General features: G+C 40.8%; 1 protein-coding gene across 4 annotated transcripts in view; it reads left to right on the top strand.

The window, feature by feature from the left end:
* The window catches only part of LOC115195569 (lethal(3)malignant brain tumor-like protein 4), a 148,523-nt gene that overhangs the window by 25,653 nt on the left and 105,482 nt on the right, over window positions 1–17,388 (top strand). For all 4 annotated transcript variants that reach the window (XM_029755553.1, XM_029755554.1, XM_029755556.1 and 1 more), the window contains 5 exons: window positions 2,867–2,971; window positions 3,484–3,619; window positions 6,311–6,402; window positions 11,682–11,833; window positions 14,560–14,636. In XM_029755553.1, coding sequence (XP_029611413.1) covers window positions 2,867–2,971; window positions 3,484–3,619; window positions 6,311–6,402; window positions 11,682–11,833; window positions 14,560–14,636 — 562 coding nt within the window. The remainder of the gene's footprint in view (window positions 1–2,866; window positions 2,972–3,483; window positions 3,620–6,310; window positions 6,403–11,681; window positions 11,834–14,559; window positions 14,637–17,388) is intronic.

The following is a 17,388-nucleotide window of genomic DNA, read 5'->3' on the forward strand; positions in this document are numbered from 1 at the left end:
ATTGTTGTTTTTTTCCCCCATCAATCTACACACAATACCTCATAATGACAAAGCAAAAATCTATTAAAAAAAATTAAGTATCACATTTCAGACCCTTTACTCAGTACTTTGTTAAAGCACCTTTGGCAACGATAACAGCCTCAAGTTTTCTTGGGTATCAAGCTACAAGCTTGGCACACTTGTATTTGGGGAGTTTCTCCCATTCTTCTCTGCAGATCCTCTCAAGCTCTGTCAGGTCGGATGGGGAGTGTCCCTGCATTGCTATTTTCAGGTCTTTCTGGAGATGTTCGATCTGGTTCAAGTCCGGCCTCTGGCTTGGTCACTCAGACGTTCAGAGACTTGCCCCGAAGCCACTCCTGCATTGTCTTGGCTGTGTGCTTAGGGTCGTTGTCCTGTTGGAAGGTGAACCTTCGCCCCAGTCTGAGGTCCGGAGTGCTCTGGAGCAATTTTTCATCAATGATCTCTCTGTACTTTACTCTGTTCATCTTTCCCTTGATCCCTACTAGTCTCCCAGTCCCTGCAGCTGAAAAACATCCCCACAGCATGATGCTGCCACCACCATGCATCACCGTAGGGATGGTGCCAGGTTTCCTCCAGACGTGACACTTGGAGTTCAGGCTAAAGAGTTCAATCTTGGTTTCATCAGACCAGAGGATCTTGTTTCTCATGATCTGAGAGATGTTTTTGTGCCTTTTGGCAAACTCCAAGCGGGCTGTCATGTGCCTTTTACTGAGGAGTGGTTTCCATCTGGCCACTCTACCATAAAGGCCTGATTGGTGGAGTGCTGCAGAGATGGTTGTCCTTCTGGAAGGTTCTCCCATCTCCACAAAGGAACTCTGGAGCTCCGTTAGTGGCCATCAGGTTCTTGGTCACCTCCCTGGCCAAGGCTCTTCTCCCCCGATTGCTCAGTTTGGCCGGGCAGCCAGCTCTTGGAAGAGTCTTGGTGGTTCCAAACTTCTTCCATTTAAGAATGATGGAGAGCATTGTGTTCTTGGGGACCTTCAATACTGCAGAACGGTTTTGGTACCGACACAATCTTGTCTCTGAGCTCTATGGATAATTCCTTCGACCTCACGGCTTGGTTTTTGCTCTGACATGCACGGTCAGCTGTGGGATCTTATATAGACAGGTGTGTGCCTTTCAAAATCATGTCCATTGAATTGAATTCACCACAGGTGGACTCCAATCAAGTTGATCATCTCAAGGATGATCAATGGAAACAGAATGCACCTGAGCTCAATTTCAAGTCTCATAGCAAAGGGTCTGAATACTTATGTAAATAAGGTATTTCTGTTTTTCATTTGTAATAAATGTGCAAACATTTCTAAAAACCTGTTTTTGCTTTGTCGTTGTGTGTAGATTGATGAAGATTTGTATTTTTTATTTAATCAATTTTACTATAAGGCTGTAACATAACAAAATGTGGAAAAAGGGAAGGGGTCTGAATACTTTCCGATTCCACTGTATCTACTACGATAGCCTGACTAGTCCTAGTCATTAGGGCATATCGTAGCAAGTTCAAGAAGTCCCTCTGTTTTCAGTCCGAGATGCCATTTACTAAACTATACAATAAAGCTATGATTTGCAATTTAAGGCCATAAGCCAGTTGCATGATGTTAATAACATAGTCTGTTGGTTTAAAAAGGATGTTGGCGACCTTAAACTACAGGACAGTACATGGTTTACTTCAAACTGCAATGCAATCTTCTCCACGTGATTGTCAATGTATCTGTTTTTTTTTTTAGCAAAACAAATCAAGTTGCAAGCCGTTATCCTTCATTAAAGGCTTTTTCTATCTCAGTAGCTGGAGTTGTAGGCCACGCAGGCAGATTTCAGATGAGAGAGGGAGGAGAATGTGCTAAAACTGCAGAAAAATCCCACACCCAGCCTCGCCTTTCCTGCTGCTTTTCTGCAGCACTTATTTCTAAAGGGCTGACGGGGGCCTGTAGAATAGAAGAAAATCCCTGTGTGTGTGTGTGTGTGTGTGTGTGTGTGTGTGTGTGTGTGTGTGTGTGTGTGTGTGTGTGTGTGTGTGTGTGTGTGTGTGTGTGTGTGTGTGTGTGTGTGGTGGATACCAGGGTGTCTATTGTTTCTAATAACTGCCTTTGAGGACAGTGGGACTTTTCTGTCGCAGCACACCTATTAGACCGCAATGAAGATTAAGCAAGGATTTGAGAATTGGCACTAAAATAGTTAAAGTATCAAGGTGTGCCACTGCCCCAGAGCCTGTATAGTCTAAAGAGGAGTAGCTTCACCTGCCAGGCTTCTATCTTCTAGAGAGCAAGGATACAGAGGGAATGCAAGGATATGTGATCTGGCTATGCAAGACTTGTAGGGCATTGTTTCCTATGCCATTGTAGGACTTATCCAGCCTTTGGACCAGCACTGCGTTTGATGTGTGTTCCTTACAGGAGAGTTGCTGCCTGGTGCAATGCTCCACTGTTTATCAGTCCCCCCCGCTCTCTCTCCCTGACAATGAATCATGCTGAACTAATTCCTCCACTACAAACACGCGGTGTGGTGGAAGAAATTTTCTATGAAGGGATTTGACGGGACATCTGTTCCGTCGGAGGCACAAACACTCGTTTCTATGGCAACCGTGCTGTTGAGACACTTGAGCGTGGCGGTCCCACCGCCCTGACTTATATGTATGGCTTTTCTGGAGAGGATATTTTATTCATCAATGTTTGGTTTATTCTCCTGCTTTTCAGTAATTTATTTTTGTGGTCTTCTTCTTTTTCGCTCTCTCTGCTCTTTCCTTCCCTCTCTATGTCCTTTGTTGTCTCCATCACATTCGCTCTCTTTTCTCCTCTCCCACACGCTCTCTCACTTTGTCTTCATCCCTCTCTCCCTCCCTCCATCCCAGGCCCAGTCGTTCCCCCTTAGCAGAAATGGTTTCAAGGTGGGGATGAGGCTGGAGGGGATCGACCCTCTACACCCCTCTATGTTCTGCATCCTGTCCGTGGCAGAGGTGAGCTGCAGCAGTCAGCGAGCTGGCCCAGCTCCAGACCAGCCTCAACCAAGGGCTCTCCCAGCACACTGGGCAGGTCACACTGTAATTGGATCTGTGATTGCAGTCCAGGCTCCACTGTATTGGGTGGAGGAAATGATCGCCCTTAACTGTCACTAACAAAGCCTTAGTTTTGTGTTGTCAGTCTGTTTTTGATGTCATCCCTTTTGTGTTTAAATGTACAAGACTTTAGCACCTGGCATGTATGTATGACATTGACCACTTTACAAATGTACAAGATTGACATTAGCTGTTGGTTGTTGTATTTCCATTAGCAGACATCATAGTCTAGTGCCATCGTCTCATAAAATTTGCAATGGGAGAAATTATTGCTGTTAAGGGCAAGGCCCTGCAAGTAGCCTGCTCTATTGGTCATGGGAATACAAAGCAGAATTACATCATGCCATGGATTGATGTTTGGGATAGTGACCGCATGTACATCCATACATAATACTGTGTTTTGTTTTTCAAAGGTGATTGGTTACCGATTACGGCTCCACATCGACAGCTACTCAGAATGCTATGACTTCTGGGTAAACGCAGACTCTCCGGATATCAGGCCAGCCGGATGGTGCGAGTCGACAGGACACCAGCTCCACCCACCAAAAGGTGAGCTACAGCAGATCAGCACACTGTTACCCTTTTGTCTTTACCCATTTCACTGTGACTCGTGACTATCGTGCTGACCCAAACCAAACTGTGCTGGCTCTGATATATTCTTTTCACATGGTCCTTGTCAACATGGTTCAAATCAAGGAACTATAGTTGACCCAGGCCAGCTCATTACGGCTTGCTTTGTCTGAGCTCAGTCCTGCTCTCTGTAAGAGATTGTGCTTGTTTAATAGTAATCAAATATACTTCAGAACAGGAGAATGGCCTATAAACTATGCATGGATAATTGTTCTTTCAAGGGCCTCATCTTACTTCCACACCATCAGCATTTATTGATAATACACGGTAGTCTGTTGCATTACAAAGCACATCATTTAATGTACTAGGTTTTTTTTCAGCAGCTGTGGTACCGGGGGGAGTCAGGGCTTGGGGGTCCTGAGGCATGCCCCCCCCCCCCCCCCCCCCCCCCCCCCCGTGCAATTTTTTTTATTAGAATGACTGTGAGAAGGTCACTTCTGGTTACTTTTTAATGGGACATTCTACTCCAAAATGCATGCAAATTTAATTACAGTAAAACTTAAACACTGAGTTTCAAATAGCTGCCTGTCCCTTTTAATAGTTCAGGCAATGGCACACATTTCAGCAAATTAACACCCAGTCTAAATGAATTGTTTAGGAGGTTACCATGAGTTACCATGAATTGTTTACAAGGTTTAAAGTTTGATTTGTTACATTACATAATTCAGTAATGACTGAAAAAATGATGGCAATCATCTGTTTAAGAAAGTAAGAAACTGCTAGCCATTGGTTGCTAACAGCCTCAAGCTAACTGGCAAGCACAAAAACAGTCAACAACTTCGGGAGTAAAGACGCCCAAAAAATCGTTAGATAAGAACTGTTGATAATGCACAGTCAAAGATGAGAATAAATATTCTGTCACGGAATTTTTTTACATTTTAATTTATGGAGGTATACAAAGGCAAAATAAACGTAACACAGTGTGTAAATGATAACACATTAGTGCAGGAAATTAAGAAATATATGAAAATGCTGGAAATAAACAATGAACTATCCAAATGAGCTAAAGCTGTGTGCATTAAGGAAATAGAAGCCTGGCTTAAAAAGAAGCCTGTCTCCAATATGTGCCTGTTGTTTCTAGTGATTTAAGCAAATAAATGCCTGGGCTATTAATTGAAGTTTTACGATATGTTGAAACCATCTGAAATATAACAGATGTGCGCCACTGCACTGTAGGGAAAGGATGAGGAGCAAGCGGTGGCTGTGTGCTCGTGGCTTTTATTCGTGCCACTGCTGGCTGTTTGCAACGAATATGCAACAAATATACATTGTTACATGTCAAACTATTCTTGAAGGGATAGTGCAATATTTTGCCAATTAAGATATGTTTCTTCTTACTCAGAGTCAGATGAACTCATGGATACCATTTTTGTGTCTCTGTGTGCAGTTTGAAGGAAGTTGCTACCTAGTGTTAGCCCATTTACTGGAAGTGTATGGGAACAGCTAGCATGCTAACTGTTCCCATAGACTTTCAGTCATCTCGCTTACGCTAGTTAGCAATGGTCGCGAAACTACCTTCAACTTCCTTCAAACTGCATGCAGAGACATCCAAGTTTATCTGACTCTCGGTAAGTAGTATAAGGGGTTAATTGCGAAATCTCGCACTATCCCTTTAAAAGCATGTCTCGGCAGAAATATATACTGAACAAAAATATAAACACATGTTTCATGAGCTGAAATAAAAAATCCCCAAAATGTTCCATATGCACAAAAACCTTATTTCTCTCATATTTTGGGCACAAATTAGTTTACATCCCTGTTAGTGAACATTTCTCCTTTGCCAAGATAACAATCCACCTGACAGGTGTGGCATATCAAGAGGCTGATTAAATCGCATGATCATTACACAGGTGCACCTTGTGCTGGGGACAATAAAAGGTCACTCTAACGTGCAGTTTTGCCACACAACACAATGCTACAGATGTCTCAAGTTTTGAGGGAACGTGCAATTGGCATGCTGACTCCAGAAATGTCCACCAGAGCTGTTGCAAGAGAATTGAATGTTAATTTCTCTACCATAAGCCACCTCTAATGACGTTTTAGAGAATTTGGCACTACGTCCAACCGGCCTCAACTGCAGACCACATGTAACCACTCCAGCCCAGGACCTCCACATCCAACTTCTTCACCTTTGGGATCGTCTGAGACCAGCCACCGGGACAGCTGACAAAACTGAGGAATATTTATGTTTGTAATAAAGTCCTTTGTGGGGAAAAACTCATTCTGATTGGCTGGACCTGGCTCCCCAGTGGTTCAGGTGATGGTTGTGGCCTTGCCCAGTCATGTGAAATCTGTAGATTAGGGCCTAATTCATTAATTTATTTAAGTTTTCTGATTTACTTATATGAACTGAAACTCAGTAAAATATTAGAAATTGCTGCGTTTATATATTTTGTTCAGTATTTATAAAAATTAATATACAATAAACACAATTAAATAATGATATTTCCTGGAGTGGCAATTTACCAGCGGTGGGGCGCCTGGCACAACAATATTTGTCACCACCCTAATCCCCATTTATTTTTTGGGTTCTCTTTCTCCACCCTTCTCTCTCCCTTTTTTTCTCCCCTTCTTTCTCTCACCCACTCTCTCTGCACCATTTATTTTCAGGCTACAATGAAAGCGAGTTTAACTGGGAGAAATACCAAGAGGCTTGCAATGCTGAAGCTGCACCAAAGAATCTGTTTAAATCCCAAAATGGTGTAAGTGCTTGGTTGGGGTGCGGGAGTCAATGGAGGCTTAGCTCTACTTTCTCCTGTAAAGACAGCTGGGGCCAAATGCTGACCTTCATTCACACAGCAGAACATAACAATATGTCCCAGTGGCTGGTGTAAATCTGAAATCATGTGAAAATGTGTTTTTGGAACACTTTACATGTGACATTTCACTTCAAGTGTGACATTTCACACATTTCACACATGATACACACATTACTTTTAACAGTGTTTTCAAATTACATATTTGACACACTTTGACATACATGACTACATTGTGTATGTTTTATTTATACAGTAATTATTATTCAAAGTGGGATATAAACACACAACCTCTTGTAAATGACTGATTTCACCTGTATTCCCGACACTTTAGATTTCAAAGTAAATCTCAGCTTCCTTAAAAATACACTCAAGAAAAACGATTATATTTATTACAGGGATTCAGAAGTAACATTGAAACAGAACACTATGCCCCACCAACATTAGACAACTATACAGAAAACCCTCATATTGCTGAAATAAGTACATCGATGATGAGCGAGACAATAGTCAGATTAACTGGCACTAAGTGCAGAGATGTATAATAGTTAATGAATGTGTAGGGGAATGTTAGACACTGTGGTGCAGCAGAAAGATCAGTGCACCTCAAATCCATAGATTCTGAGTTCAAGTCCCAGGTGGGGTCATATTTTATCTGAACAGCGTACCACTTACTTTAAAACCCCTATACCATTACTTTACTTATGATGGTTTGGGGCATCTGGGACCATCTCGTGACATCCTGACAACTGGTAAAAGAAATGTCTTGAACATCCTCACCCTTAAGGAAAAAACACATGAATTTCATATGATGATGTGATCTTATGTAAAGCAACGCGATAAGATGAAATGAAACATGACAACATGAGCACATGTTAAAATAAATGTGACATGGGTATACACATTTTTTCATGTGATAACATGAAATTACACGCTTTGCACACTCTTGGCATTCTCTCAACCAGCTTCATGAGGTAGTCAGCTGGAATGCATTTCAATGAACAGGGGTGCCTTGTTAATTTGTGGAATTTCTTTCCTTCTTAATGCGTTGGGACAAGGTAGGGGTGGTATACTGAAGATAGCCCTATTTGGTAAAAGACCAAGTCCATATTATGGCAAGAACAGCTCAAATAGAAACGACAGTCCATTGTAACTTAAAGACAAAAAGCACAGTCAATTCGGAAAAGTTCAAAAACTTTGAAAGTTTCTTCAAGTGCAGTCGCAAAAACTGGCTCTCATGAGGACCTTCACAGGAAAGGAAGACCCGGGGTTTCCTCTGCTGCAGAGGATAAGTTCATTAGAGATACCAGCCTCAGACATTGCAGCTCAAATAAATGCTTCACAGCGGTCACGTAACAGACACATCTCAACAGCAACAATTCAGAGGAGACTGCATGTGTCAGGCCTTCATGGTCGAATTGCTCCAAAGAAACCACTACTAAAGGCCACAAAAGAAGAAGAGACTTACTTTGGCCAAGAAACACGAGCAATGGACATTAGACCGGTGAAAATATGTCCTTTTGGTCTGATGAGTCCAAATTTGAGATTTTGGTTCCAATCGCCGTGTCTTTGTGAGACGCAGAGTAGGTGAACGGATGATCTCCGCATGTGTGGTTCACACCGTGAAGCATGGAGGAGGAGGTGCGATGATGTGGGGGTACTTTGCTGGTGACACTGTCAGGGATTTATTTAGAATTCAAGGCACAGTTAACCAGCATGGCTACCACAGCATTCTGCAGTGATACATCATCCCATCTGGTTTGTGCTTAGTGGGACTATCATTTGTTTTTCAACAGGACAATGACCCAACACACCTCCAGGCGGTGTAAGGGCTATTTGACCAAGAAGGAGGGTGATGGAGTGCTGCATCAGATGACCTGGCCTCCACAATCATCTGACCTCAACCAAATTGAGATGGTTTGGGATGAGTTGAACTGCAGAGTGAAGGAAAAGCAGCCAACAAGTGCTTAGCTAATGTGGGAACTCCTTCAAGACTGTTGGAAAAGCATTCCTCATGAAGCTGGTTGAGAGAATGTGCAAAGCTGTCATCAAGGCAAAGGCTGGCTACTGTAAACACTTTTGTTTGGTTACTACATGATTCCATATGTGTTATTTCACCGTTTTGATGTCTTCACTATTATTCTACAATGTAGAAAATAGTTAAAATAAAGAAAAACCCTTGAATGAGTAGGTGTGTCCAAACTTTTGACTGGTATTGGTATGTATTTGACCACGCCACAAAATATGCTAATGAGCCCCACCAGTACATTGCCCCCACTTATCAAAGCGCAGTGATGATTGTACCTTTTTATATTAGAAATATTGAGTAGAAAAATGTCACATTATACCTACAAGGTACCGAACTATACCAATTGAGTTCATATGTGTGCCTGTGAAGTGTACCTTTAGACTTTTTTGTACCCCAGAGAACAACACTGTAACCCAATCATAACCTTATAGTGTGTTAATACATGTTCCTAGCAATAACTATGAAGAAACATTGATCACTCAAACAAGAGGTTGCAAGTTCAAATTACCAAAGCATACATGTATACTCTGTCAAGTGTCCTTGAGCACTGCTAGTTTTACGTTGAAGTTACGTTTGTGGTGATAAATGGACAATTATCTATTTGATTCTGGGAAGTTTTTAGCAAAGGGCATGAATGTATTATTGCCAATAAGTCTGTGGCCAGATCTCTTATGTTCACAGACCTGGTGTCGTAGCAGGACATACTGTAGCGGGACATTTCAGGTTATTTCCGACCATTAAAATCCCAGTTAAAGGAATACTTCGGGATTTTGGCACTTTATTTACTTCCCCAGAGTCAGATCAACTCGTGGTTACCATTTTTATGTCTCTGCGTGCAGTTTGAAGGAAGTTACTAACTAGCGCTAGCACAATTGCTGACTTGCATTAACACAATGACTGGAATTCTATGGGTATCTGCTAGCAGTCATTACACTAACGCTAGCTAGCATTGGCTCGTGAAACTACCTCTAACTTCCTTGGTACTGGACACCGAGGCATAAAAATGCAATCATTGCCAAAATCCCGAAGGATCCCTTTAAGGCTCAAGTGTGGTCACAGTACAAAATTATCCAAGATGTTTTACACTATTTGAAATCAGAATACAGCAGCATACTGTCATAGTAATGAAATAACACCTTCAAGTTGTTGTATATAATTTAGGCAAAGTGCAAAAATGTATTCTTGCAACTAGTGCCTTATTCATATCTAGTGCCGTATTCAACTAGTGCCGTATTCATATCCCTTGACTTATTCCACGTTTTGTTGTTACCCCTTGACTTATTCCACGTTTTGTTGTTAAAGCCTGAATTTAAAATTGATGAAATGTTTTTTCTCACCCATCTACACGCTATACCCCATAATGACAAAGTGAAAACATGTTTTTAGAAATATTTGCTAAATTATTGAAAATGAAATACGGAAATATCTCATTTAGATATATTCACACCCCTGAGTCAATACTTTTGTAGAAGCACCTTTGGCGGCGATAACAGCTGTGAGTCTTTTGGAGTAAGTCTCTAACAGCTTTGCACACCTGGATTGTACAAGCAGACTGAACCAGGTTTTCCTCTTGCATTTTCCTTGTGCTTAGCTCCATTCAGCTGATTTTTTTTTTTATCCTGAAAAACTCCCCAGTCCTTAACGATTACAAGCATAATCATAACATGATGCAGCCACCAACATGCTTATATGAAGAGTGATACTCAGTGATGTGTTGGATTTGCCCTAAACATAACACTTGTATTCAGGACAGAAAGTTAATTTCTTAGACTTTTTTGTCTGTTTTTTTTTGTTCAGTATTAATGAAGTGCCTTGTTGCAAACAGGATCCATGTTTTGGAAAATTTTTATTCTGTACAGGCTTCCTTCTTTTCAGTCTGTCATTTAGGTTAGTTTTGTGGGGTAACTACAATGTTGATACATCCTCAGTTTTCTCATATCACAGCCATTAAACTCTAACGGTTTTAAAGTCACCATTGGCCTCATGGTGAAATCCCTGAGCGCTTTCCTTCCTCTCTGGCAACTGAGTTAGGAAGGATGCCTTTTATTTTTGTAGTGACTGGGTGTATTGATACACTATCCAAAGCCTAATTAATAACTTCTCCATGCTCAAAGGCATATTTTTAGCATCAGTTTTTTTTGCCCATCTACCAATTGGTGCCCTTCTTTGCGAGGCATTGAAAAACCTCCATGGTCTTTGTGGTTGAATCTGTGCTTGAAATGCACTATTCGATTGTGGGAAGCTTGTGGAAGGCTACCCAAAACATTTGACCCAAGTTAAACAATTTAAAGGCAATGCTACCAAATACTAATTGAGTTTATGTAAACTTCTGACCCACTGGGAATGAAAGAAATAAGCTGAAATGCATCATTCTCTCTACTATTATTTTGACATTTCACATTCTGAAAACAAAGTGGTGATCCTAACTGACCTAAGACGGGGAGTTTTTACTATTAAATGTCAGGAATTGTGAAAAACTGAGTTTAAATCCATTTGGCTAAGGTGTATGTAAACTTCTGACTTCAACTATACACAATCAACATTTTATAAATATTAAATTCAGGCTGTAACACAACAAAATTTGGAAAAATGAAAGGGATGTGAATACTTTCTGAGAGAACTGTATAGACAATCTCCATTATACCCATAGACCTGGTGGCACATCAGGAAGTTCAGGAAGCTACAGTAGCAACCAAGAAGTTGTGAGTTCAAATCCCAAGTGAGGTTTTACTGTCTTACTGTCCTTTTAATATTAACACCTTAATTTTGCTGTAAAAATACAGTAACTTATTGTAGATTGGCTGTATTTACACAAAAACCTCCAGGGGAGCATGACACAGCATTCTAAGAATGTCCTAAAAGTGTCATGGGGACGTCTCTGTAAAAACCGGGAACTAGACGAAACCTGCAGTAAAAGTAAAATATTCTCAATTTCATTTGACCCCTGGGTTTTCACATGTGCTTAAATTGTTTTCATGTGAAGTGTTCAAATATTGTCCCGTGTAGTTTCAAGTTATCAAATGTTGCTTTAAATTAAACCATGTTATCACGTGTGAAATTCATGTGTTTAAGGGTAGAATCTGTGTATGTCAATATTTACTTAAATCCTCCATTGACATGAATGCATGATTTCTTCTTTTAAGTTTAAAGTCAGAAAGTATGAAGCCCTTTGTGATTTGTCTCTCTGTGTCAACAGACTACGAGCACCTCTAAGTTTCAGGTGGGCATGAAACTGGAGGCAGTGGACAGAAAGAACCCATGCTTGGTTTGTGTGGCCTCGGTGGCCGACATCGTGGACAATCACTTCCTGGTTCACTTTGACAACTGGGACGACACCTACGACTACTGGTGAGACATTTACAATTTAGTTAACCCTTTACACTTGTGGGAATTGGCCTATAAGGATAGGGCTACATTTAAATGTTTCTTACAGAAGAAATAAGAAATGCATAAGCATGGTAGCATCTAAAAGGGAACAGTTTGGAGATTAGGGGGACACAACAGTTCTCCTGACACAAGACTGAATCCAAACATAACACTGATTTTATGTGGATTTTACATTTGTTGATAACGAAATCTGAAAATACTCTGGATACATTCAGTAACATAAGAACATTCCTGGAAAATGTTGGGGTAGGTGCAAGCCTTCCCTGTAGCTCAGTTGGTAGAGCATGGTGTTTGTAACGCCAGGGTTGTGGGTTCGTTTCCCACGGGGGCCAGCACAGAAAAAATAATAAAAAATTATGAAATGTATGCATTCACTACTGTAAGTCGCTCTGGATAAGAGCGTCTGCTAAATGACTAAAATGTAAATGTAACATAAGACAAAAAAATGACCAAGGTTTGAGTGAGAAGACTAACTGGTATCTTCAAGTGGCCACACACCTCTCCAAAGTGTGCACAGTTCCTAAGTTATTTCAAGGAATTTCTTATGACTCAAAAAAAAGTCTTCAACTATAAGGACCTAAACATTTTTATAACCTCTATTACAGTAGAAGTACTAGAGTGGAACACAACCCTCCGTCCCTGCCATCACACAATTACTGTTGTTGTTTACGCAATCCAAAAACTGCCCATTTTAAAAGCTTGTTCTATTACCTACATGACTAACTAAATTATAAAATAGGATCTTACAGTGTTAAGTTTTCACAAGGCAATTCAGAGAAACGGATCATAATTTTGGTGCGCATAGAAAGGAGTCATGAGTGCATTCAGGTGCATTTTCCGCAGTGAATTTTCTTCACAATAGACAAACAGGCTCATTCTGTTCAGAACAACCCAGGGTATGCGGCCATGTCATATTGTGACTACATCAAACATAGTGATCATAAACATTGCCAATGTATATGACGTGAGTTTTATGATATGGAAATGTGAAGTGCACATTTGGCTTGCTTGTATGACATCAAAGCAGTATTTACTAAAATCCTCCACGTCTCAGCTTTCATAATTAATCGAGTCCTCTTAGTTTATAGCATTTCCCTGAGTTCTGATGTCATTTGTAGCATGTTACTGTTAAGTCACTGTGTTCCAATTTAGGCGCTTATCAATGCCCAAATCTGCCATTTTCAACACGTGCACGAGTGTAAAGGGTTAAAACTGTTTTTATTCTTTTAAATTCAGCTTTTTGTGAGTTAGAAGTTGATGAGAAAATGGAGAAGTGTGTGTGTGTGTGTGTGTGTGTGTGTGTGTGAAATTGGTCATTTCAGTTTAACTTCTCAGACTATGTTATGAGACACTATTTTTTATATAACTGAAGCAAACTTCAGCGGAACTGGTTCTGTCTTCTCAAAGTTTGAAAAGGAAGTGTCTGTCTAGCGTTACATTTTGGGTATCTTGTTGCTACTTTGAATGTTAAATGAAGGAATTTGTCAAAATCAGATCAGAGGTTAAGGTGTTTTCTAAGTTCTAGCCAGAGGAGACATGATCAACATTTGTTTACTGGTGTTTGCTGTCAGTAACTGATAGGTTACACCTTAATGTTGTTTTGTAGCTGTAGTGCATGTCTCATTCAACTTTATATTATATTGTGTATATTTAGCTTTGTTACCTTATAGAGTGACAGAAGAGTGTGTGTGGCTGGGTACGCACGTATGTGCACCTGTGTGTGCATGATCTTTGTGTGTGTGTACATGTATCATCTTCAATGTAAGATTTCTCTGAAGTTCTGTCGTCAGTGAATCAGTGACAGTTTACCAGCTAATTGCTAAGAGGAGTTTGATTGATTACATAGCATGTGACGCATGGCCCAATTCATCCAGTGAAAAGCTTGATGTGGGAGAAAAATAGAAGCTGTGTAATTAGATATGATGTAATGGTTGAAGAGGAGAACGGACAGTCGTCTCTGGGAAAAGACAAACGTTTGTTCTCAAGAGTTGCCTGGCTGAGGTATTTTATTTTTCATTTTATCCTGTATTTTTCCTCTTTCCCTGTGTCATACCGAGACTTTCCAGTAGGAGAAGCTCCTAGCTTCCTAGCCTCCTAACTGCCTACAAAGACATGCAGAAATCATGGTTCCCCACAGCTCATTACATTCACCCACACATGCACACACTCAACATGTACACTCACAGTGTCTCTTACACACAGGCGCAAACACACTTGCATGCTCACACGTTCACAAACTCGCACACAATTGCATTCTCTCAGACACTCCACTGGCTCACCAGGGAGAATGTGTGGAATTGTTGGTCAAATACCATGGCCCGAGGGACATGGCAAGCCCCATGATTGGCTATTCTGCAAAATTACACAGCTGCTGTGTCATTTCAAAGCACACAGAAGATTAATGGAATTCCTATTGTAATGTCTGATTGGTTGTGTTTGTAGGTACATGTTAATCTAGCCGGCCTGTACAATAAGTGAAATTGCAATATTCTCCCGGTCACAAACTGGGTATTGTACATGTAAATTGCATTTAGATGTTGTTGTAATGTCTTACCTCAGGAGGATTGAAATCAAATTGTACGTGTGTGTGTAGATGAAGTATGGGTGTGTAGATGAGGAAGTGTGTGTGTAGGAAGCTAATGTACACTATGCTATGGTAAAGTGTAGTGTGTGTGTGTATGTTTTAGGTGTGACGCCAGCAGCCCTCACATCCACCCAGTGGGCTGGTGCCAGGACCACGGACGACCTCTCACTGCACCTCAGGGTGGGTATCTAGCCCAGCACACACAGTACACTGTCATTGAGGATGCTGTTTGAATAGTGTCTGCTAAAATGACCTTTGCTCCTCCCCACTTCAGCCATGTTTGGCTATTCCCCACTTTAGTCCCCATATTAGTACAAAGATATGAACCTTTATCATAAATCCCCCTTCATCTTCCATGTAAAGTCAAGTTATTCATTTAATTTCCCCTCTAATTTGCTGGTAAATTGCCCCCTTCCACCACACACTTTTTAAAGACCTTTGAAAGAATCATAACTCATATTGTATGGAGATAGGACATCAGTAGGACATTAATTTCGTTGTACAGTATGACACGTGCATCATCCTGAATGAGACTTCATCACAGCTGTTCTATAGTAATGCATGCCCTTCAATGCATAACAAAAATCTAAACTTTAGCTATTATTTGACAATTGTTTTTGTTTATATACAGTTGAAGTTGGAAGTTTACATACACCTTAGCCAAATACATTTAAACTCCGTTTTTCACAATTCCTTACATTTAATCCTTGTAAAAATTCCCTGTCTTAGGTCAGTTAGAATCACCACTTTATTTTAAGAATGTGAAATGTCAGAATAATAGTAGAGAGAATAATTTATTTCAACTTTTATTTCTTTCATTACATTCCCAGTGGGTCAGAAGTTTACATACACTCAATTAGTATTTGGTAGCATTGCCTTTAAATTGTTTAACTTGGGTTAATCGTTTCGGCTAGCTTAACACAAGCTTCCCACAATACGTTGGGTGAATTTGGCCCATTCCTCCTGACAGAGCTGGTGTAACTGAGTCAGGTTTGAAGGCCTTCTTGCTTGCACACGCTTTTTCAGTTCTGCCCACACATTTTCTATAGGATTGAGGTCAGGGTGTTGTGATGGCCACTCCAATACCTTGACTTTGTTGTCCTTAAGCCATTTTGCGACAACGTTGGAAGTATGCTTGGGGTCATTGTCCATTTGGAAGACCCATTTGCGACTAAGCTTTAACTTCCTGACTGATGTCTTGAGATGTTGCTTCAATATAGCCACATAATTTCCCTTCCTCATGAAGCCATCTGGTGTTCTTAGGCTTGCAAGCCTCCCCCTTTTTCCTCCAAACATAACGATGGTCATTATGGCCAAACAGTTCTATTTTTGTTTCATCAGACCAGAGGACATTTCTCCAAAAACTACGATCTTTGTCCCCGTGTGCAGTTGCAAACTGTAGTCTGGCTTTTTTATGGCGGTTTTGGAGCAGTGGCTTCTTCCTTGCTGTGCGGCCTTTCAGGTTATGTCAATATAGGACTCGTTTTACTGTGGATATAGATACTTTTGTACCCGTTTCCTCCAGCATCTTCACAAGGTCCTTTGCTGTTGTTCTGAGATTGATTTGCACTTTTTGCACCAAAGTACATTCATCTCTAGGAGACAGAACGCGTCTCCTTCCTGAGCAGTATGACGGCTGCGTGGTCCCATGGTGTTTATACTTGCATACATTTGGAAATTGCGCCCGAGGATGAACCAGACTTGTTAAAGTCTACAATTTTTTTCTGAGGTCTTGGCTGATTTGTTTTGATTTCCCCATGATGTCAAGCAAAGAGCCACTGAGTTTGAAGGTAGGCCTTGAAATACATCCACAGGTACACCTCCAATTGACTCAAATGATGTCAATCAGCCTATCAGAAGCTTCTAAAGCCATGACATCATTTTATGGAATTTTCCAAGCTGTTTAAAGGCGCAGTTAACTTAGTGTATATAAACTTCTGACCCACTGGAATTGTGATACAGCGAATTATAAGTGAAATAATCTGTCTGTTAACAATTGTTGGAAGAATTACTTGTCATGCACAAAGTAGATGTCCAAAACGACTTGCCAAAACTATAGTTTGTTAACAAGAATTTTGTGGAGTGTTTGAAAAACGAGTTTTAATGACTCCAACCTAAGTGTATGTAAACTTCTGACTTCTACTGTACCATGACAGCGCAGAAGAAAGTGGTAATATCATGGTACACATCACATAATGTAAAATGTTAACACAATGACTTAGTTGTCAATAGCATTTACATTCAAAGTGTAGCTTGTGTTTTAATCCAGACATTAGCAGATGTAGTGTTTACCACACCTGCCAGCATTCACCTCCACCTCCTCCTCCGCAGTAATGTTACTGTAGGCTACATCATGCCCTATAGCTCTGCTTTAGTTTCATCATATGGAACGGTTGATCCGTTGACAGCTTTGACAGTCCAGCTCTAAGATTTCTCTCTTGACTTACATAAAATCAAGGATCTCAGATCAGCACTCCATCAGTCCTGATTCTGTCAATCATTTAAAAGTCTCTGATCTGCAGTCAGTAGCTACGATGATAAAGTAAAGTTGGTGGGTTTGTCGGTGTAACGTTCAATGGGACTAGGCAACAGGAGGTGTCTAGAATTTCACTTTGTGTTTCCGACATAAACATTACATATATTGTTGCTGTATTGGGCCACTACTGAGCCCCTCCACCCAGTCGGAATTGTGTTTTCTGACTCAACATTAAGTACGGCTTAGGTCATGGTAATGGGGTAGGAATTACATACAGGGAGCTGTAAAGTGAAACTCACCCAATGGTGAGGAATCCAGGTCAGAAGCTTTTGAGGATATCAAAACCCTCTAGGCTCTCTCCCGTTCCCTCCCTCATTCTCCTGTTCTCCACTATGCAGAGGTGCTCGGTTGTGCCATTTGGCTAACGTTCTCCTGTGAACTGTATGTCATAAAACG

The sequence above is a fragment of the Salmo trutta genome, chromosome 6, assembly GCF_901001165.1.
Source record: "Salmo trutta chromosome 6, fSalTru1.1, whole genome shotgun sequence".
Classification (NCBI taxonomy): Eukaryota; Metazoa; Chordata; class Actinopteri; order Salmoniformes; family Salmonidae; genus Salmo; species Salmo trutta.